The sequence below is a fragment of the Sciurus carolinensis genome, chromosome 10 (assembly GCF_902686445.1).
Source record: "Sciurus carolinensis chromosome 10, mSciCar1.2, whole genome shotgun sequence".
NCBI classification, from domain to species: domain Eukaryota; kingdom Metazoa; phylum Chordata; class Mammalia; order Rodentia; family Sciuridae; genus Sciurus; species Sciurus carolinensis.
This window is the reverse complement of record NC_062222.1, coordinates 88,939,388-88,963,951: the sequence shown is the minus strand read 5'-3', so window position 1 is coordinate 88,963,951 and position 24,564 is coordinate 88,939,388. Positions and strand designations below refer to the sequence as shown.

Here is a 24,564-nt window from a genome sequence, read left to right as displayed (position 1 = left end):
TTCACAGTAAACTTTTTTCTCTTAATATTTAAAAACAGGCAAACCCAGATAACCAGATAATCAAATATGTATATATTTGAAGAGAGGGAGAGAGAGAGAGAGAGAGAGAGAGAGAGAGATCAATCTTATAAAAAGGGTACCACAGGTTTTCTAATCTTGTAGAAGTATGATTTAATTGGTGTACTAGAAGAAAATGAGACATAAATTGCTGTTATAAACCAAACTTTCAAGATATAGGAGGAAATAAGTTTCCTGTCATTCTTGAAACTTTAAAGAGAGCTGAAATTTGCTTTGAATTATTCTCTCTCTCTCTATATATATAATGTATACACATGTATATTGTATTTATTATATATAACTCTGTATTACATATATAAACTCTCTATATACATATAAATGTTTATATATATAATAAACATTTGAAGAAGACTTTCCTTAAACTTCTTTTTGTTACTTAAGAATAAAGGCAAGATCATACCATGAAATTTAACTATTCATAGAGATGTGATATTCTAAAATATATGACTAAAGTACCTCTTAGAATTGGAGTTCATTAATTTCATTGAATTTCAGTCCATAATTTTTCTTCTGATCCTCTTACCATGATAGAGGTCAGCATATTTTCCTACATTCCCTTATCTACTCATCTCTCAATATATAGATTTTCCAAAAAATGCTACCATACTCCATTTCAAAAGAGTAAGTCTTAAGAATCTCAGGATTCCTGTCCCTCACTCCCAACTCTGCAGAACAACACACTGACATATACCTTGAAAATCCACTTTTTGCACTTAACTAAGACACCAAGCAATCACATTGGCAGTAGACTTTTCTATAACCTCAATCTTGCTCAGGTCAAGTTTATTAAGTGTAACTCTAATCCCAGGAGAATTCTTAATTGAAGCTTCATTTAATGCAAATAGTTACAATGCTACTTATGTCTAGAAGAGCAGGGATAAAACTCATCAATTAATTTATTGATTTATTAAGCTGAACTTTGGAAACCTTCATTTGCTTAGATAAATTATTATTGCCCTTCAGCACAGTACAAATCCCCAAATAACCATAAGTCACAAGACAATAATATTAAAAACAAAAGAAAACAATCCTCAAATGTATTAAAGAACATATTGTGAGATTATAGTTATAATTTTATGCAACTGAATTAAACAAGAACTTATGTAACACATTTATATGAATTTGAGAATGAGAGACGGCAAAAGTGTTACTTTATATTGAAACAAAGGCTAACCAAATTGGACTGTGAAAAGATATATAATAAATCCCTGTCCTCACAAGGAGTTTAAACATTGAGAATATCTTACTTGATAACACTGAAAAGATCTCAAATTACACAAATATTATTTATTGTAAGAAGTTTGGACTTAAGAAATTCAATAACATAGACAACCCCAAAAATTCCATTGCAGTAATGTCAACAGTTTCACATAGGAAAAATTGTCAACTATCTATTGTATCAGTTCACAAAGCATTTACTTTTGCTCCTTAAAAGAGTGGTGATTTTTACAAAGTATGACAATATGTGTTGGTGACCAATTTCCCATAGTTGTAGACTTGTCATAAGTATGTAAGAAAAATAATGAGGCACTGCAATAACTCCAGTAACTCAAAACTTTCTGAAAGAATACATTTTTCCCAAAAAATGTAAATCCTGAAAAGGTAAGGTCAAGATATTTCTGTATTTGTTTTGCAATCAAGGACACTATAAAATGCTATATATGTTTATATTATGTGTGCATACACATACATTCTTTTACTATATCTTTTAATGTAGGAGGCTCTATCTTTAACTGTTCTGTATTTAAAAGTTTATATTACTTTTATTTTGTTATATCCATTCTGAACTCATATATTCTATTTTTAGTATCCTTAGGAAAAAAATAATTAAGATTCAGAATATTTTCCTTACCCATATTTAATATTTGAATTTGGTGATACATAAAGAGGAGATCTGAGCTTTTGATATTTCTCTCTCTCTCTTTCTCTCTCTCTCTCTCTCTCTCTCTCTCTCATTTTCTCTCTCTTGCAATCTCTCTCTCTTATTATTTCTGCCTTCTTCTGACTTTGTTGGAGGAATGCCCTTTTTGTTATTTCCTTTAAAATCTTTAAAACTTAAATGCCTCTAGTCTAGTGTGTCAGAAATACATTCTGTTAGATCTTACCCTTGTGGTGTAGGCTGCCTCAGGATCATCTTCCAGTACCCTGGAAAGTCCAAAGTCAGACACTTTGCACACAAGGTTACTGTTGATTAAGATGTTTCTAGCAGCAAGGTCTCTGTGCACGTAGCCCATGTCAGAAAGGTACTTCATTCCTGCAGCGATGCCTCTCAGCATGCCAACAAGCTGAATCACAGTGAACTGCCCGTCGTTTTTCTGTAAAGACAATATAGAAATATTAGTGAAGCAATACCCATCAAAGGAGGAAAAATGAAAGGATCTTCCTTCGATCTTCCAATTTACATTATCACCCATCAAAATTTATATGCAATTTCTATCTGAAGGAGAATAGAAAATATTTGGTTAACTTTTTAATGTTTATCTGGTCAGAAAAGATAAAGGCTTTGAAAGCCCTTGTCAAAAATCTAATTTCGTTGACCTTTTCTGAATTGTAATTCCTTTATTATCAGTCATCCAAAGAGTTTGTTCATTATTCCAGCCAGGCACTTGCCTTGGGTAACACCAGACATATTTTAGGCAATCTAAAAGAAACTACCTGTACAGAGATACTAAGGTAAAGATAAAGTGGTCAGAGAAGATGAAAGAGTTTCTTAGATATGGAGAAGAGCGACTGATCAATGACCAAGAAAATGTTAGCAATTCTTGGAAGTTTGTTGTTTTTGTTAAAGGCGCTGAATTTAATGCAGTTGCACAGACTCATAAAGCGTAACTGATGGTTATTTTGAAATAAGAAATGGTGTGACTTACTGCTATCCTATAGGTTTAATCATACCTATAAGTGTGTTTCATTTTTAGACACAAGCATATTTTATTTATTGATAAAAATGAGCTGTCAATATTTAAAATTTGGGGAAGTGCACATAAAAATATTTTCCTGAAACCAGGACAGTCTGACAACATTGGCTATTCTCTCTCACCACATGATTTTTCTTCTGATGAAAACAGTGACTGGCCCTCATGTGGGTTATAAGTACTTATATACTACCACTGGATACCTTCCTTAAGGACTGCATGGACACTTCAGACATTTCTCCTTGCTCTGCTTAATATTATGCACTTTCAAAAGATGACTACTTGCAACATTTCTTTTTTTTTTCTTTTTCTTTTCTTTCCTTCCCTTCATTTCCTATCTCACTTCCTTTCTTCTCTTTTTTCAATCCCACTTTAGTTTTTTGTTCAAATCAACATATGCCTAAGTAAAACTACAAAGACAAATAATTTGGATTTGTATGCTTTCTCAGAAGGATAACTTTCAAACAATAGTTAATTTTGGATTATAGTTTTTCTGCCTCCATATACTTTTATCCACTTGCAACTTAAGTTTTCTCAATTTCAACCTCAATAACATGGTCGATACATAAATAACCCTGTGAGTAACTAACTTAATTCCAAATCTTACCTTTAAAAATGTATCTAAAGAACCATTCTCCATATACTCTGTCACTATCATCACTGGTTTACCTGAAAAGAAAAGAGAGTGGTATACACTGGGATCAGAGAGTACTTTGCTTTCATTTTGCATTCTTGAGCAGGAAAAGTCAATGTGAAGTTTTCATTAGTGTCAAATTTATATATACAAGTATTCACTTAGAAAATGTCCACTTTGAGTCACAAGTGAATTCTTGACAGGATAATAGCTTACTGAATCAGTTGGGTCAATGGGAAAAAAGTGTCACAAGGTTAGTAACAGAAAAACATTTAAGATAAACACACACACATGTGCACATGAAATTGCCAATATCAGAACCTATTTATGTAGAAAATGAGTTTAAGGATGAATTCTATTTTAATGTTGGTAACGATATATCACATAATATCCAGCAAAATATATTCATCTTTCAGAGAATGATAAATAAAAACTCTTTATGATTCCTTGAATATATGTTATACTTTTCTACCTTTAAATTCTATGTTCTTGCAAATCTTTTTTTATAGCTACTTTCCTTTGCCCTCTCCAACACACCATTTTAATTAGCCCCAGTGCTTTCATTCTTCACAGTGCTATTCTTGCTATGTGAAAATGTCTTCATAAATCATCATTTCTGATGGGAGTGGTTTTCCTTCTTTGGTGTTTGACATGGAGGTTAGCTGCACACTCTAGAGTCATATTACTTGGTTTTTCCTTTCAGAACAATCATTCACAATGTTGGTTGATTTGGGGCCTGAACTTGACCCAGTTAAGGAATACCTAGAAACCTGGGAAAGCAGTATTTCTGGAGTTTCTATTAGGGTGTTTCCAGAGAAAATTGGTGTGTGAATCTAATCTGTGAAAAGGATGTGCCCTCTGTATAGGTATCATCCAATTGGCCAGCAGTTCCAAAGAGAACACATGCAAAAGGTAAACTGGTCTTTTCCTAAAATATTGGGCTGGACCTTTTTTCTGTTGCCTTGGAAATCAGAACTTTAGGTTCACCAGTCATTGGACTCTAGGACTTTTGCCAACAGTTCCTCCTTCCCTTGGGTTTCTCAGCTGTTTGGTGTCAAAGTGGGAGGTACAGCACCTGCTTTCCTAGTTCTAAAGACTTCTTGACTTAAACTGAGTCAAGCTACCAGTTTCTCAGGATCTTCACCTTTTACACACCATATCATGGGCCACAGCAGCCATAATTGCAAGAATCAATTTCCCTCATAGGTCTCCTCATATAACCATACATATAAGATATTGATTCTTTTCTCTCTGGATAAATCTGACTAATAACACTCTCAATAGAGTGTGTGATGCTGGGAAAACCAATTATCTTCATGCCTCAATTTTCTCATCTACAAAATGAGAACAAAATGGCATCTACCTAATAGGGTTGTAGTGAGTATCCATCAAGTTATATGGTTATCCAGGACATTAGAATAGTTCCTACCACTTAAAATTTGCTATATAAGAGGTAATATTGTCATAAAATCAATTTTATCAACTTCATATATGTGGGTTAATGTCCTTGCTGATAGTAATTGACAGAGAGAATAAATCATATTTTATCCTCTATAAAATTGTGACACTTTGTGCATAATATGTCAGCAATACAAGATAAAAAATACAGGACAAATATCCTTATTATATGAGGAAATATCTAAAAAAGTTATTGTCAGTTTTGACATTTCACATCAATCTCACTATATTTTAATATATAATTCTTTGTTGTATAATAAAAACACACTACATAAAATTTAAGCATTAACTTAAACTATTTGGAGCTAAGAAATTTGTGACAACAAAATTACTAACTTTGAAGCCCACTATTTTCCCTTTTGTATTATGAAAGGAAACACATCCTGTATAATCATAAAATGCATTATAATTAACTTTATAGCAATCTCCAGATAGGTATCTGTATTTTACTTGAAAATTGATTATTCAAGACATAGAATTAGAGCTTGCATATTTATACATACCAAAGCTATTCAAAAGTACAAATAAAAATATAGAAAGTTTGAAAATTACATATGAAAAAAGAAATAACTAGGAAGAAAGGAATTTTTTCATTTCAAGATCGCTTAAAACCCATGGTATAGGATAATAAGATGGGACATCCTAATTTCTCACTTAGATAATTATCTGCTTTTAAAATACTTTGAAGGCAATATTCTTTTAATGGATTTTATTTCAAAGGAAGACATATTTCCCTCATATTCTTTAAAGTTTATAAAACTTAAATAAAAGTTTATCTAAAATAATCCATTTGACAAGTTTGTAGATGTGTACATTGGGTAGCACATAGCATATGCAGAGAATATTCATGGGATCTGCCACAGGATCTGAACCTTGGAAGGCAGCTGTGCTCACCACTATACCACCAACGCAGATCTGAACCTTGAAGGGGAAAGAAGGTGGTTATTAGTAACAGTTGATCAGGATCCAGTTACAGAGGCATCTTGTGTACAGGCTTAGTCCTTCTGTTTTTTGTTTGTTTGTTTGTTTTGCATATATGTGGTGCTGGGGATTGAACCTAGGGCCTTGTGCATGCTAGGCAAGCACTCTAACAACTGAGCTATATCCCCAGCGTCAGGTTTCTCCTTATAAGAAAGCCCATCAAGATCAAACATGGCCAGAGTCTTGAACTTTTTCTTTTCTTAAAGCAGGAAGTGAGAAGAAATAAGACAAAGTGTATTGATTTTAAAACTAGATTGAAATGCAATATTACAGCAGTAGAAAAAATAAATGAATGATTTATACTGTATTTGCAAATGACTCTGGCAGCATGACAGGAAAAATTATAATTGTATAATTCTAATCTAAGTTCATGAAGAGAGAAATGTTTCCCATTAATGTTTGTTTTTAATGGTATTGCTACGCCTTTTTAAAGGACTGCGGGCAAACCTAAGTCAAAATTCTGTCTTGAGTCATCACATCTTAGAGCCCATCTGAGACTTGAATTTTTATCTCAAGTCCTTTCTAAGACTCCCCAATTAATATGCTCCTCTTGGAGGTAATAGACACACAGTTTTGACCCAGGTATCTTCTATGCATCAGAATTTACACCCGTCATAAAACCTGGAGTGTCCTGGAACACCCACTATTGCTATACCTGAGAGTCCTCCTTCATATCAGAAAATCAGACACACCCAGGGATGAATCTGAGTATTCACAGAAAAGAGACAGATAGTGTCTCTAACAACAGTTTCTTGCCAACAGTATTGAAGTATTCTAATAAATTTAAAGCTAACAGAGCTAAAAAAGTGTGGTTCTGCTACACATCAGCCCTGATCTAACTGGAAGGAGACCTACATTTTGTGGAATCAGCCTGTTTCCAGGAATCCCTGAGTGACTCCTTCACACTCACACTGCTAGATCTCTTCCCTTGTTACAGAAATCCATTGAGAAGACCCAGATTTCCTGAGAATATGATCTTAACTTTCCCTCTTTGGCACCTCTTAGTAACTTTCTTGACTATCAAGACAAAACACCAATCTATGTCTATCATTATCTGCTTACCCCATGCATGACTTTCCCTATATATCTACTTACAGTACTTTATTTCTTCTCTCTTTTCCTGTTTTTCTTTATTTCTATCCTCTCATATTTTAGACTATCTTCTGATAGTTATAGGTCCATGGTGACTGAAGTTATTCCCCAACATTCCCATGGATACCACAATCTGCAAATACTCAAGTTCCTTATATAAAATTGCATAATATTTACACATAGTCTATTAACATCCCCTTATGCTTTAAATCATCTCTAGATTACTTATAATACCTAATGCAATGAAAATGATAAGTGAATAATTATTGTATTGTTTAGGAAATAAAGATAAGAAAGAAAAGTCTGTACATGTTCACTGCAGAAGTGGTTTTTTTCTTGAATATTTTTATCTGTAACTGGTTGAATCTGTGGATATGACATTCAGAAGTCTGACTATATATACTGCTTAGGGAAAAGGATTTGGATAGAATTCTCATGTAAAATTACCTTTCTTGGGTAACAATCTGTCTTAAATTCAACATAAAATTCACTGAATTTGGAAGACAGAATGTGTACTCTAAAGAGAATGCTCTGATCAGAAAACTTAATAACATGGAATAACATGCAATTGAAAAGAAACAATCATTATGTTTTAGTGAGGTGGACACCTTGTACTCATCCTGTGAGAATTTTCAGCTGCTATCACCTTGTTTTAAATGTTATATTAGTTATTTATGATACCATACATCATAATGTTAAAAAAGTGTTACTGAGAAATATGAGAGGGACCTAAAATACCTCTCTAATTTCAAATAATGAGGGAAAAGCAATTAAAATGAATATTTGCAAACAAGTAGGATCTTTTTCATTGAGGAGAATAACACTTCAGGACCCATTTGATTATTTTTCATGCTTGAGTCATTTTAATGCTAATTACATTTAGTTTGGCTTATGTTTTGTCTCAGTTCCTGCTAGCCTTCCAGAATGACATAGCAATAATTAACGTGGCTACTCTAACCCTTGTAAATTCAATAAAACTGTATAAATCATTTTCTATTATCCAGCTGGAAGTACAGACAAAGAGTAGATCTGCCAATAATTTTGAAAGCATATTATCAAAAATCCATATGAAAGGAGCTCATAAAGCATGTCAAAACATGATTTTAATCACAGAGTAGAGGTTTTATATTACTTTATATTATTTACTGAGGACCCAAACCAGGTGGAGTCTATGAAGCAGAAACATACTATTTGTGGAATTCACCTTTTATGTTGGTAATCATAAAAGAGCCCCTATTTATTGATTTATTGAGTGCCTATTTTTGCAAGGCACTATGTTATTATTAATTGTTATTAAAATCCTAAAATCATGATATTACTACAGACATTTTTCAGGGAAACACAATGAGGCTCAGAAAGGTTCAATACATTATTTGACTAGAGAGAGTAATATAAAAAGCAAACTGGGAATATACGGCTATTCTCCTTTCTTCCATGTTGTGATGTCCTTTTGAAATATTTACTTCAAGTTTTAAATTTCATTTTAAAATCTTACCAATACTCGTGCTAATACAAACTTGGTAATTATGAATCTGTCATATCAAGCTATTTAACCACTGTCAGCAGCTTCTATCAGTATTCTATTCTCCAAGCAGGTTATTGTGAAGTGATTTGGGATTTCATTTATATCTACGTAAAGTAAACACATGGAAGCAGAGAGTAGAAGGGCTTGAAGCAGGGAGGACAGGGAAGTAGGGAGTTTCTGTCCAATGACCATAGAGCTACAGATAGACAAGATGAAAGTTACAGAGCTATGCTGTACAACACTGTGCTTAAAGTTAGCAATACTGTATTCTACACTTAAATGTTTTTTACAAGGATAGATCTCATTGTGTTTTCTTACTGCAATAAAAAATGAATTTGTTTTCTTACTGTGTAGTATTTTGGTGCTAACATCTATTACAATTTTCTAAGAAAGGAGAGAATATGCCACTCCTTGTGAAGTAACTCTTTTTCATATGATATCTAAAGATTACATCAAACAAACTTTGGGAAACATTGATCTAACTTTTGCTTCTAGAGTATGGACTCTGAAAAGCAGCAGAGGCATGACCTGGGAGCTTGTTAGAAATGTAAAATCTCCCTCCCCTATTGGATCAATTGAAATAGATTCTGCAATTTAACAATATCCCCAGAGGTACACTCAGTTTTGAGAAACACTAACCAGGGCCACATCACAAGAGTTGCAGTTAAATCATGACTTATTTTATTTGCATTTATACTATCTGCTTTTCTGAAACCATTAGTTCATCAATAAACACATGACACCACTTAGGCTACCAGGGAGCATTTCATGGAGAAGCATCATAATTCCTAGAAAACAACTGTTACCGAGTTTCTCTTAGAAACACTTTATAACACTTGTAAAAGATTGAATGTAAGCCTTTGAGTATACTTGTATGCCTATAGTTTTACTTCCTTCTACCATCATATTTGGGATGTATTCCATTTGGTATACTTACCTCTGCAACTTTTTGAAATTACTTTCATTTTTTCCTCAAATGAAATTCCTTAAATAATACTAATAGGGTGAATCAATTATAAATGGTGAATCAGAAAATAGTAAAAGTACATGATCATATTTATTAAGTAGGAAAGAAATAAAATAATAAACAACAACAAAAACTGAAGGAGTATTTGGACTTTAGAAAGGTACTTAGATATATTAATCTACTGTGGTCCTGATTTGGGTGGTTAATATGTTAAAGTAAATCATTTTTACATTTAAGTAATTTTTATTTGGGGAAATACAGTAAAATCAAACCCTATATATATGACTTATCTGGAAAAAGAGCAGAAAAATACAAAATGTCTCTCCAGGTAGAAACTCCAAGCTTTTGAAAATATTCTTTCATTTCAGGTTATTTACACTGATACAAATTTTCTCAATTAATGTTTATTTTTCAAATTAAAAGGGAATTAGAACTGCCCTGATATTTGTGACGATGGATAATAATTGTAAATATGGGTTTCATCATTATTTTAAATTATTATTAATTCCCAAGACGTAGAGAATCTAGAAACTATCAAATATGAAGATTTTCTCTTATTAATAATAAAAATGTCTTTGAAATACAAGATTTCATTTACTAATCATCTATGATTCATACATGATCTATAAATCAGCAAAGCTCTAGTCCTACAGATTTAGATTTCTTTTATATGAATAGAGTTTAGATTCTATAAGAAAGAAATCTCATAAATCTCCCATAATTATTTTATGTGTATTTATTAAGCCATATAAAAATGTTATGGCATTCTTTGTATATGCCATAACAAAGAAAAAACAGTACCAATTAATGAGCTGGCTTTTCTTTGCACTTTCTTCTAAATTTATTTCCATCATCATGTATCACAGATTCATAGAATCTGATTTTGTTCAATGTAAAATTAAAATGTACTTACATTTTAACATTTTCATTTATATTATTTAGAACTAAAAGGAAATCCAACTTCCTCACAATATCTGTAGTTACATGGTAAAAGGTACCTCAGGATTAGTATGCCCATAAACTGAACTACCCATTATCAATCATAACCTTGTTTCCCTTAAAGTCTTCCCCCCAAATGACAACTCCTTTCTCTGAAGTTCTGTTATAGTTTAGATAATAGGTCTTCCCTTATTATCATAAGCTTATATGTGAGGCAGTGCAAGAAAGTTTGGAGGTGAAATAACTGGGTTACGAGAGCTTTAACTCGCACTCAACTTGATTTTCTCCATTTGATATATTTTAAGTGCATTTATTTCTATAGTTTCTGTTTCAGTTACCCAAAGTAAGCTCTATAATGGCAGGGACTCAGTCTGTGTAATCTCTGGTGGATTCCTGCTGTTTAATAGGGATAGACATACATTAAGTGATTAATATTTTTGAATGAATGCATGTTTCTAATATAATGTACACAGAATGATGAAATATTACCTTGGTTTTATACACTATTTAAGAGCTTGTGTTTTGGAGCATATGGAGCTGTTTTAAAATCTGGCATTATCCCTTGGTAGTGTTGTAATACTTGATAAGGTATTTAAACTATATTTTACAATGAATAAAATGAGAATAAATACTGTTTATCACATCGCATTGTGGCACAAATTGAAAGAGATAACACATGAAGAAGAACACAAAGCTTAGGCAATTCTTAAAGCAATGTTAATGACTAATTGTATTAACAACTGATATATGCAAGATCCTGTGCAGAGTCTTGGAGAATTTTCTTTCCATGAATTTTTATTTATTTCTTAAAGTCCCTGACTTTGTAGAATAAAGGCTTTAGAATTAGAATATATACCATAATATCCTAACTAGTTTAAATTGTTTATCTTACTGCAATTTATACATTCACTCATTTTATTTCATTGGGTTTTTAAAATTTTTAAAAATTAGAGCTTTATATTTATACATACTCATCATGTTCATTCCTACAAAATGATACATACATGGAATTTGATTTCAGTTCACGATTCTCCCTTTTTTCTCCCATCCTCCCTCTCCTCACCCACTCTCCTTTTTCTACTCTGCTACATTTCCTTTCACTAATCTATTTATTTATCTTTTATTGGTTCTTTTTACTTATACATAAAGGTGAAACTTCCTCATTTATATCTTTTTTTAAAATCATCTATTGTGTTTATCCCTGTGACAGACACAAAGGGGACTATAAACCTGTCAGTTTCAAGGAACTCATTGTATATTAAGGTGATAAAACGTGCAGATAGAACTCCAATATAATGTACAGTGTAACAAAGTGCAGAAAAATGCTGCTGGCACTGTTAAGATTGTCTCTGGCTAAGAATGCAGTTATTCAACAAGTACATGAAGCCTCTGCACATGTTGGTCACTGGTCTAGGAAACCAGGAACCTCTGCCCTCTGCAGCTTATCTTCTGAAGCATGTGCTTTATGTAGAACTGGGAAGCTTTCCTTGACTCAGCTCTTCAAAATTGTGAAGTGCCTACTCATTGCCATGCAGACACTCTGGCTTGAAGGAAAACTGAAGACAGATGACACTGATTTCATGGAGAAGGTCACATTTGAATTAAACCTAAAGGTCAAGTAGAAAGAGGAGAGAACATTCTGGGGCTGAGTGAAGTATTTCAAAGCAGCAGAACAAGAACTCAGTAGAGCTTGCTGAAAAAGGAGATAATGGAATATGGAAATGTGAACAAATATCAGGTTAAGTATCAAAATTTATGCATTTTGGTCAGTTTTTGGTAATGAACATAACAGGAGAGCAGGAATTTATTTAAATTTATCTGAAGGCAATGTGTACAGAATAGACTAAAGTGGGCAATACCAAAAAGGAAGATTAGCTTGAAGATTGCTGTAGTAGCACCAGTTAATATTAAAAAGGTCCTCTAAAAAGAAAGTCACCTTGTAAGATCTAATAAAATAATCATTTGAAACATAATTATCAATGAGTGTAATAAGTGAACTTTTGGACATATAAGTAATCAGTTGTCACTGAATGTTTTATTTCCTTGGGCCATAGTAAGGAAGAGATTACTTTAAGGTTCCTCAAGTCTTTTGTTTAAATTTATTAATTTTATAAGGGAATGAAGCTCATTGGTACATGATTCTAAATTAAGAAATTAAACTATGAATAATTCCAAGACTTAATAGAAATATTCCTTTAATCAGTTTGGGTAATTTTCCACTGGTGGGAAATGATATCTTAAGCAACAAAGCATGCTGCAATGTGAAAATTATAAATTTTTCTCCTTTTTATTTTTTTCCCTGAATCTCATTAAATAGTAAAAGTTGGCACTGTGTATATAACACTAGTGTCTTGCATTGCAAATGAGTCAATTAAGCCAGGATCTTTGGGTTTTTATGTCATTTGCCATGAAATCCCTCAGAATGAATGAATGAATAAATAATGTATGTGAATAAGCATATATGTGTTTGTATATAATATATAATGCATATATAACATTATATATATGTAAATAAGCATAAAAGTGTGTGTATAATATATATATATATAGTGTGTGTGTATATATATATATAATGTATATATATTATATAAAGTGCTTTATAGTGTGTGTGTGTGTGTGTGTGTGTGTATATATATATATATATATATATATATATATATAATGTATCCAGTGTCCCAATAAATCCCAAGAGGAATCTGAATGGGGTCTCACTGTTCCAGCAGGTAAGGCAGTGACAGAGGAAAGCTGGAGTCTTTCAATGACACTACCCAAAGGAATGCTGCCTTAGACTCCCCACCTCAGCTTCAATCAGAAAAATCACAAGATTTAGTTGCACTTATGTCTCATTATCTGTGTGCTGCAGGTTGAGAATAATTGCTGAATAAATTAGCATCAGATCAGAAAGCATGAAATTAAGGACACAAACAAAGTGAGTTGCAACATGGTAAATTAGAAACAAGTTGAAGACTTCCCAAGTTGAACACTGAAAGTTGCATTTAAAAAGAGGAAATACAGTTTCAATTCCTGTAGGTCAGGGAGTTAAAAAGAAAACATATTTTAAGTATTTGTTTTGCTTTCCTTATATGTGTAGCCTTATGTTGGGTTGCAACATCAAACAGAATATTTGATTAGAATATTGGAAATTTAAATCCAAACACAGTACCATTTTTTTAAATAATGGAATTCACAGAATTTGGAGGTAATATTTGTTGATATTGATATTTATTTCTAAAGATAAAGGTTTTCATAGTGTATATGAAAAAATTGGTTATATTACTATAAGAGATTATCATAGTTTAGCTCAGTGAACACATACTTGCAAAAACGAAGACCTGTGATAAATAAATTAAGGGATTAGGAAAGTAGATGATTATTAGTTCTTATTTTGGGGAGGCGGGTACCAGGGATTGGATTCAGAGGCACTCTGCCACTGAGTCACATTCCCAACCCTATTTTGTATTTTATTTAGAGACAGGGTCTCACTGAGATGCTTAGCACCTGGCTTTTTGCTGAGGCAGTCTTTGAACTCTTGATCCTCAGACTCCCAAGCCCCCGGCATGTACCACAGTGCATGTTGAATATTAGTTCTAATAATTTTTTGACATCATCCACTAATAAAATATATTCACTTACATATATTTTAAAATATACATTTTACACTATATAATTACCTATAATTTTATTCATGCACACATGTTATATAAAAACAAAAAAACATACATTTTAATTTAATCTCTATAATAATCCTTTAAGACACGTATTATTTTCTCCTTTTTGTGTGACATCGATGTTCAAAATTTTTAAGTAACATGCTCAAGGATTGGCATAAATTTAGACAAAATAGGTTTCTATGAATATTTAGGTCATTAGCTGCCTCTTCACAGAGCATACATTGTTTATAAGGGAGCTGAAAAATATATGCAAAAGAGATGAAATTAAATGAAAAATTGGAGAAGACTTCTGTATTAAATTAAAGAACATTATAGATTGCTGAAAAATTCTTACATAGGCACAATATTCAAAAGAATAAAAGATTACTTCAGGACTAAGTGAGGAGTGACTTTTTCAGGGAGCTGATGACGTTTGAATAGAGTTTTGAAGGAATTAAAATGACAGTGAACATGATGGTGTAAGTCTCAGAGAAAGAGGCAAGATAAGAGAAAAATGGATATAGGAGTTCAGAGCATAGGAAAATCAATAAATGGAAATGTAAAAACTACATATTTATTGAGTACCTATTCTGTGACAGGTCCACTACAAATTATCTGTATTAATTCATGTCATCCTCACAATATTGTGAGGTACACTTGCCTCATATTATTGATGAGGAAACAAGGTTCTGAATGTTTAACTAAATTGTATAAAACCAAATGGTAACTTATGGAAGAACCAGAATTCAAATCAGGGCACTGGATCCATAGACCCTTTTCTTGACCAGTATTGAATATGGTCTTCCATGTGTTATGGTTTAGATATGAGGTGTCTCCCAAAAGCTCATGCATGAGTTTTCAGAGGTGAAATTATTAGATTAAAAGAGCTTTAATGGAATCAGTGGATTAATCTACTGATATGGATTAACTGGGTGGTAACTATAGGCAGGTAAGATTTGTTCGGAAGAAGTATGTCACTTGGGGAGGGCATCTGGAGTTTATATTTTATCTCTGGCTAGAAGAGTGCTCTCTGTGCTTCGTGTTGCCATGTTCTGAACTACCTTTCTTCATCACACCTTTCTTCCCTGATGCTCCGCCTCACCTTAGAGCTATGGATTTGTTGGACCATGGACTGAACCTCTGAAACCATGAGCCAAAATAAAAATTTCCTTCTTCAAATCGTTGTTCTCAGGTGTTTTAGTCACAGCAACACTAAACTTACTAAAACACATGATAATAACAATGATATGGCACTATTCTATATAGTGCATCTTAACTTATTATAGAGGATGGATCAGCTGCCCACAGAACTTTACACTTAGCCTGGGTGATGTGAAGTCATGAGAATTATTTTTAGGAAGTTAAATTTGAAAGCTATGAAGGATGAGGTGAAGATGAAAAATTTACCAAATACTTGCTTACTATTATCACTACTGCTATCATTAAGAACTATTTTTATGTTAACGTTTCTTGCATAAGAGAGAAATTTACTGAGTCTTTTTAATAGGATTCTCAGTCTGTCTCCCTCCTTTTTTTTTTTTTTTGACAGGTCTTCAACTGTGCTTCCCAGGCTGCCCTCAATTTCCTGGGTTCAGGCAATTCTCTTGCCTCACTCTCCTACGTGGGTAGGAATACAGGTGTGCACCATGGCACCTAGCTTTTTTAGTGTGATTCTTGTTCCTATACTATCTAGCTCTACATGCTGTCACTGATACACTGATATCCTTCTGAGGTAACCCCTCTCAAATAGAATATAATCATCAAAGTCTGATTTTATTTTGTTGTAATTGTGATCATATTTTGCACACTATATTCTTATTTCAAATAACTCCACACATTCTTTTCAGGACATGATTGTTACAAAATATTTTTATTTCTTTTATTCATCTCAAAAATAGTGTTTTATTCTTTTCTTCTGGATATTTCTTTCTTGTCCCTGCTTCCTACCTTTGTTTAGCAACCATTTTTTTCACCAGTAAAATCTCAGAATGCTCTTTTTTGTACTATCAGTACACTCTCTGGGTTACCATTAAGGGAAAAATAATGTTTGGACAGGTATTCAGCTGGAGGAAGAAACAAATCTAAGCACTGAAGAATCCCTCATTTGTAGGCTATTATATTCTTTGGCTCTATTGGTCCAAGGGCACCTTTACTGGAGATGTTTACTTCCCTTAGATACAGACATTTTAAAAATGTCTCTCAGAAAGATATGTTGATCATATATCATTCATATGATACTTTTTGCTGTGTATTTTTTCATATAGGACTTGTGGCAGATTTCTGAATTCTTATCTCTCTCCTATTGGGAATGAACCACAGCTGGGAATTGTTATATATCAAGTAAGTATGTCATTTAGTTACTTTTGTCCTTCTTCGTTGACAGAAAATTTTGTTGTTACTTTTTTTTCATATTTTAAAGACAAATGATGTCAATGAATATTAACTCAATTGAAATTATTTTGCACGTTAAGAGCATTATTGAATACACATTATTTGTACAGTATTTGACAAATGTAATCTGAAACTAGATTAATAGAGACTGGAGATTCAACAAATGCTGAAAAGAAGTCTAGAGAATGAGCCTTCCAAAGTTTTTAGATGATTTTAGTAAATAGGCTTTAGGCTGTCAGGGACAAAGAAAGGAATCAAAATATGTAAGTATGGTAAACAACGAAAAAACTGAAAGAAAATAAGGTCACATAAATGCTTTATTGAATGACTGAAAATTATTTGAAATCCTTGGCTGGGAATCACTCTACACAAACACATTTATTTGCAAGATACTAATGCACAGTTAAAATATATGTGAAATTCTATTCACTTTAAGAAAAAGAAAAAAAATTAAGTCTCAAACAATTTTCTGATCTTCTGAGGCCACTGCTTTCTTTAGAACTTTTATAATATCTTAATTTTGAAATAAATAATGAAAGAAATTAATCTGGCTATAAGAAACTGCTTATAAGCTGCAGGGCACCTATGGTTAGAGGATTCTTATTAAACATTAAACTTCAATTCCTCAATCAAAACTCAGAGGGTAATATTTCATTTGTATAAAAAGTGAAAAAGCCAGTAGAAAAAGTATGTTGATTTTTTTTTTTTTTACTGCTTCTTTTATCTGGATACATCTTTTCTGACATTGAAAGGGTTAAACATACATTTGGAAAAATATTAAATGAAAATTTAATTTCACTGGTGATCAACTGATGAAAATCTACTAAAATATAGGACAATAATTTGACATTACAGAAATTACCACATTACTCTGGTGAGTTTCTTTCTAACCTAAACTTAATCATCATCTAGACATATTTGTGGTATATACCTGCACTTCTGTATTTACTTGTGTTGTACTTACTTTTGGTCACGACACCTTCTAAATGGATGATGTTAGGATGGTCAAACTGCCCCATGATACTTGCTTCACCCAGGAAATCTCTGCGTTGCTTTTCTGTATAGCCAACTTTAAGGGTTTTGATAGCCACAGGTAGTTCTCTTTTTCCTGGTAGTTTCAAACGTCCACTACAAACTTCACCAAATTCACCTGGTGATAAAGACAGCAAAGAATGTTGCAAGTTATTTTAGATTCTTATTCTAATAACACTCCAATGAACTCAAAGTTTTAAGACTTAGACCAAAAAACGAAAAAAAAAAAAAAAATAGTCAAAAGGATGGACTTCAAACTTCATTATCAATATTAACAGAAAGAATTAGTACATTAGGAAAAATCATCCACAGATGATCGTAAAACATGTTAAGGGTTTTTAGTTTTATCCTTCTCACCTCTAGAACCTTAATGAAAATATTTTTAAAAGAAATTAAAAGCAACAGCCTAAAAATCACTTACTGTTTCTTTCCCTGTCTACTCTAGTGGGACTTAATATTAACAAGAAGAGAAAAGAAGAAAAGTTTACAGCTGGAAAAAAGGGAAACAATTTTAAGAAAAAGATGAATGGAACTATGTATATTATTTTTGATATTACAAATTCATTATATGTATATAAAAAGTAGATTGAACAACATTATCTACTTGAAAACATATTTTTTGCTGTTTTTCTTTTAATAAACCAGATGTGATCATTAAGCATGAGGTACACAGAAGGTTACATTACCATGTGATTAATTACATACCACTTTGAAAGCAAGTCAATCATGTAAGATTAAAAACATTCCGTGTTGGAGCAGGACGGTGATGTATTACATTCCATAATACAAGCAAAAGTTAAGAGTCACACACTGTCATACCTGCTCCAATAACTCTTTCAATGGTGATACAGGAAGCTTCGATCTCCTTGGCAAATTCATGCACAGCTTGATTGGGATCCTCATAGGTATGTGGATCGATATAGGTTCTTACACCTGGCAGTTTAACTGTAAAAATAATGGGCATTAAAATCTAAGCTGTGATGGATGACAAATTTATATACTTTATTAACATGCTAATATGGCTTATCTGTGATTCCTAGAAGTAGCTGAGCTACAAGGATAGGTCCTCTCCTGAGTTATGAGGGTCACTAGTATAGCTACATTACTTTGTGTAATTTTTAAAATCTGGATTGTTGACATGCACAAGAAATGTATATATGATGGTAAATATAGTTTGCAATGATAATCAGACAGTTGGTTTAGAGGTATATCAAGAACATTTTGTTTATGAAACTGGACAATGAAATATTAGTAGTTTATTTCCTGGTTGCTTATTCTATGTTTCACATAGAAATATCATCACATATTATTAATTTGGGTGTTTTAAAAGACATTTTAAAAAATTTTTAGTTGTCAATGGTCTTTTATTTTGTTTCTTATTTATATGTGGTGCTGAGAATTGAACCCAGGGCCTCACACATGATAGGCAAGTTCTCTACCACTGAGCTACAACCTCAGCCCTTGAAAGACATTTTAAAAGAACTTTTCTGGTGGTATGGTACAGAGTCAAAAGAAAAAGAGTTCTACTTCTCTTTCTGCCTCTGTCATTGCATGACTTTACCAAAAACCTTAATGTTCTCTGAGTTTCAGTTTATCACCTTTAAAGGCTACTGATATCACCCACACAGTGCATTTTGAAGATAAACAATATTAAATGAGATAGGACTGTAATTGCAATATTAAATGACATTAACTAGTGCTTTCTGCAGGTTATATTCATGGTAGAGTGGCAAAAACAAAATATACACTTTTTTCATTTATTTGGCAAATCGACTGTTGCACTATTTATGGAAAAATGAATATATTAAAATACTATAATTAAAACTCAGTTAAGTTAATTTATATGTTCATTATAAAAACGTGATTTTATGTGGCTTTTAAAATGTGGTGCTTTTCGAGTCAGTTGAAACCAAGGCTGCTGCCAAAGGATCTATTCACAGAAATTTTCACTTTAATGCTTGAAGATATTGAGAAGTTTTATTCATTTAACCTGGTGGTTAGTTAATGATAGATTTCTACACAGTGTGTAGCAAGGAATTAGAAGTAGCCTGGAAATTTGATTTGAAATATAATAGCTTTTTATATTAGGACAAAGTTTTTAATAATTATAATGAGAACATTCTTTAAAGAATTGAATAAACCATTCAGTTAATGCCTATAGCCAGTCAGCAAAGCACAAGCCCATATACTTTGTAAGAACGTGAGAGACTTGCTTTTATAACATATTTTTGGCCAGTGAATGTAATTGCTCTGGCCTGATAAGAAATCTAAATAACAATGATATACCCCTTCCCCCCTCTTTTTTTTACAATCTGCTTACTGTGCCCATTATGAAAATGCATCTTTTCCTCTTCTGGATCTTGCTTTGCTTTGCTGTAGCCACACCGCCTGGAACAAAGTAAGCTGCAATTAACCACATCTGAAGTGGTGAGTCAACCACATCAAGCCCACAGCATCAAGCACAACTGAAATTACCATACCCCTGAACTGATGTTTAGACTCCTAATAAGAAATGTCATTCAAACTCCTTTTGAATGAAACCTCTTTTTCAAGCCAGTATTCCTCACCCTCAGCAAATAATCTTGTCTAGATCTCACTAGGAAGAAGTCATCCAAACCTAATTTTTAAGCTCATTTCATCATATATGATACACCGGACATTTTATCTGTTCTCTTTCTCTTACTTCTTCCACCAGCCATTACTTCTTTTGGGATGAACAGCCCAACATGTGCCTCTGAGCTAACTGTCTCCCATGTTCGGCACCTGTCTTGAACGTTATAGAGAATTTAGTTCCTTCATCAGCTGTTCTCCAATCTTTTCTATTCAGATCACTATGAAATTCACACAACTTACACCTCTCAGCTTTATCCCCAAATCTTAGTCTCTCCTGGTTTTATCAACCATTCACTAATTACAAAGTTCTTGCAAAGTACTCTTTTTTTCCAATGAAAATCTGTTCCTCTGAGGTTCACAAATAACAACTTAAACTCCAACCCCAAATCTTCATCTTAATTTTTAATCATTCTTGATCACTGAAATCCTAAACTATTTTCCAACACTCCTGTTCCTCTCTACATTTATATATGGACACTTCCAAAGTTCTTCTGCATGAACTTCTCTATTGCTCTCCTCTCAATCTATTCATTTCCACCAATGTATTTAATACCAATATCTCTCTCATTTAATTTGAGAGTTATATTGTTATTTATGATAGATTTATTTTATTCATTTGTCTGTATTCCACTGTCATTCCAGAAAAGGAAATCAGTATATCTCTCTTTACCTCCTTCAACCATGCTTCACTTTCTTTTCCTGTTATTAACACTAACATAGTCTTGGTCCCTTATGGGTCAATTTGATTTCTTTTGTCTTTCACAACAAATTAGCTGCCAAATCCAAAGTATTATCCCATGTAAATAGCTTACAATCCATCTCTTCCTTTTCCTCGATTAACTCTACCACTTCCTCGAATAAGGCTTTGTTATTTTTCATCTGGACAACACTAAGCCTTCAAAATGACATCTCTCCACTCTATATAATGCCTTTCTTTGACTACAGTAGACATGGCTATAACCAAAGTACTGAATATATTTTTCTATTAAATATGCTTCTTAATAAATTTTTTCAGAAAAATAAGAATGTAAATATTCCTAAATGTAACTTTCACTCACATTTCCTGCATCATCTTCCACCATTACTTCCATATATGTGCTAAGGTTGGTTCCTTCACCAAGGATGTTAATTCTAACAATATTCAATTGTCAGAGTCCTGTTCACTTTTTCCCTTCATATTTTCCCAGAAACCCCAACTTAATGTAATTTTCCCTCTGAACACACAGCTTTCTCTACCCCTCTTCTGATATGATTTATACTCTGTGGCACAATAGAGGCATGTGAGTATGATTTTTAGGTTTCTTAGTACTTTTCTCTTCTTGAATGGCAGCAACTAATATTCATCTATAAATTCCTGCAGTGAGCATTCATCTATAAATTCCTATAGTGAGCTATATCCTGATTCAGAGTTGGCATTAAACAGTTTTGTCACATTGATGAATGAATAAATGAATGAGTGAATGATACTTTGTGTCTACACAATGACAGGTGTTTAGAAAAGAACTATGCTGATGAACACTGAGTCAATGTGGTACATGATTGACCATATAACATTAAACAACTGACTAAAATGAAAATATTTTAAGTATTTTTGGTGAAACTCTAAGGAAGTGATTTTACTATTCATAAGATCCCACCACAAAATCAAGTTCATTACAAGCAAAATTTTCATTTTTTAGTTCATTTAAGAAAATATAGCCAAAATGGTGGACTGATGAATTATTTTCATCAGTTGGTTGAAAACTACTGTGTGATGTAAGTGAAGTGTACAATAGACATTTACCAACAGATTGTTCTATGGTTTCATATTCTGGGTATTTTTAAAAATATTCTATATTTTTATCTAAAAACTAATACATTTTGTTCTATGTCATTTCCATACTTACATATATATTGCAAATTGGTCAAAACCTCCCAACCTTATGCCACATTTTGAAAAAATACAATTATCTTTATCATGTTAAGAAACTGGCAACTTATTAGAAAAGTACAGCTAGTAAATATTTGAATAAACTTCAAATAATATGCTTAATATACATAGTATTCTTGGGTGAGGAAAATACACAACAAGGCTCTGGTGACTTTTCAAATTTTATTCCTCATACTTAGATGCATTTGTCCTTCAAGAGCCCTTAAGAAACCTCATCACAGTGAAATGGAGAGAAAAAACAAATACATGATATTATATTTGGTCTATTCAAGCTAAGATTTATGATATTTTAGTACATTCTCTAGGTATTCCATTATTCTTTCAGGTTTTAATGCATACACCTCTATAGAGAACATTTTTAATGATTTTTTTTATATTGCTTTAAAAACAATTGTGTGAAATTATCCTGAGATTTATATTATTTAGAAATTACTGACAAAAGACTTTGTTAGAAAAATTCTAAAGAAACCAAAAAGAATACAAATTCTTTCAGTTTACAAACAGCCATTCTATCAACTTTCTCACTTCCAATAAATAATAAGATTTCAAAATGGTAACTTCCAAATAGCCTTTACCATTAAATAACCTCCATATATTTAAATTTTATGCAAATTTATCATATGAAAATGGAAATAAAACTTTGCATTGCCTCTTAAAAATGATTTGGGAATACCTTGGTGAGAACTGGTTAAAATTTTATTACCTAGGGTGAGAGTCAGGAGGGCAATAGAAAGGAGTTATTTTTGACTATGGGCATCTCTTGAGTTCTGTAACATATACGGCTGCATGTCACATTAACATATAAAATTAAGTTCTGGAACCCCCCAAAGCATCATTAAAACAAGACTCAACAAGGTACAGCAAGTAAAAGGGCAGCTGGTGGAGATTGGCACTCAAGCAGTGGTTCAGCCTCATTAAAAAAAGCATGGCAAGGAAGTCAGCTCATTCAGAGTCATCTTCTGTACCTGCTCCAGATGCATAATTTTAACCAAAGTCAATAAACATGTCATTCCATGCAGAAAATAAGCCTCCTATTTTCTGAGTTACTTTTTTTCTGAATGAGAAAAAAGTTTCTTCGTCTTGCTTTATACAACAAATTTAATGAGCCTCGAAATTACTGTACTAAAATATATGTAGTATTTATATTTAGAGGAATCATCTTCTAATCAATTACACTAATGTTCTAGAAAACAAGGTGCTTTTGTAGATGGGTATGAGAAATGAGATGTAGGCAACTAATATTCATTCATTAATATTTATTAGAGTCCTAGAGAGGTGCTTGATATAAAAATATAGCAATGACTCGAAGGGTAAATTTAGAAATTGATCTATTTTCTCCCAAACCTATACTAAGAAGTTTGGTAACACATGACTGATATTATTAAAGCAGATCTTAAAAATTTGGCCCCAGCCACCATATTTAACTTGTATATTTGTAATTTCCATAATATGTGAAATAGAAAACAATAGTTTGTGTATGGATGGAGGTGTCAATGAATAATTTAGTTCTGGGTATAAATTTAGGATTTGATAATAAATTTAAAATATGAATGTCAACCACTCCAGAGTACCAAACAGTGCACAGAATTACTAATTTACTAAATGGTACCCCTGTGGCCAATAAGGAAAGACAAGGGAATGGAATAGCCAAAAAGAGTATAAATCCTTGCTCAATAATAGCCACCACACAATCAGATTTTGATTTTATTGCTTTAGCCAAGAGAAACAAATACTGAATAATTGTCTTCAAATTAATCTAAGTAAAAATAGGTGGGATACAGTGGTGGAGGGAGGAATGGTTTTGGATTCTGATTTCTTTAAAAGAATGTGAACATGCAGGGCTTGACTATGAATCAGGTACTCTTGTATTATTGCTCTAATTTCCAGAATCCTTAAGAAATAATCTCTCTATATTTTAAAGAAAAAGTGTTCCAAAAACAAAACCCAAATTATAATAAATATTCACATCTATGTGTTTTGATCATAGAAAAATAAAAGTGCTTAATTTAGTATCTTAAAACTACATTTCTTCACCTATCCAAACTTTTTCTGACATAATGATGACTTTAACAACTGCATAATGTTGTATTTAAAGATTTTTATTTTTGGAATCTTGAAGATAATAGGTTACAGTTTTGGGGAAAAGACTGAATTTTTCACTTAAGAATTTTATCTAATTAAACAAAGGTAATTTAACTAAAAGTTCACCTAACTCAGTCTCATAAGATAAAGAAGTACTTGAACATTGTTTTTAATATATCTAAAACATATTGGAAATAGGTGAAATTTCATTATATGAGACAACATTCTTCCACAAGAATGGGACTGGACATTTAGGACATCTTGCAGGCACAACCACCTG

The 24,564-nt window shown here is 32.4% G+C and overlaps 1 protein-coding gene across 7 annotated transcripts in view; it reads right to left on the bottom strand.

Moving 5' to 3' along the window:
• Positions 1–24,564, bottom strand: part of Epha5 (EPH receptor A5) — a 345,949-nt gene that overhangs the window by 29,990 nt on the left and 291,395 nt on the right. For all 7 annotated transcript variants that reach the window (XM_047566737.1, XM_047566736.1, XM_047566738.1 and 4 more), the window contains 5 exons: positions 19,980–20,047; positions 18,479–18,604; positions 17,592–17,777; positions 3,598–3,659; positions 2,184–2,393 (listed from right to left, as the gene is read on the bottom strand). In XM_047566737.1, coding sequence (XP_047422693.1) covers positions 2,184–2,393; positions 3,598–3,659; positions 17,592–17,777; positions 18,479–18,604; positions 19,980–20,047 — 652 coding nt within the window. The remainder of the gene's footprint in view (positions 1–2,183; positions 2,394–3,597; positions 3,660–17,591; positions 17,778–18,478; positions 18,605–19,979; positions 20,048–24,564) is intronic.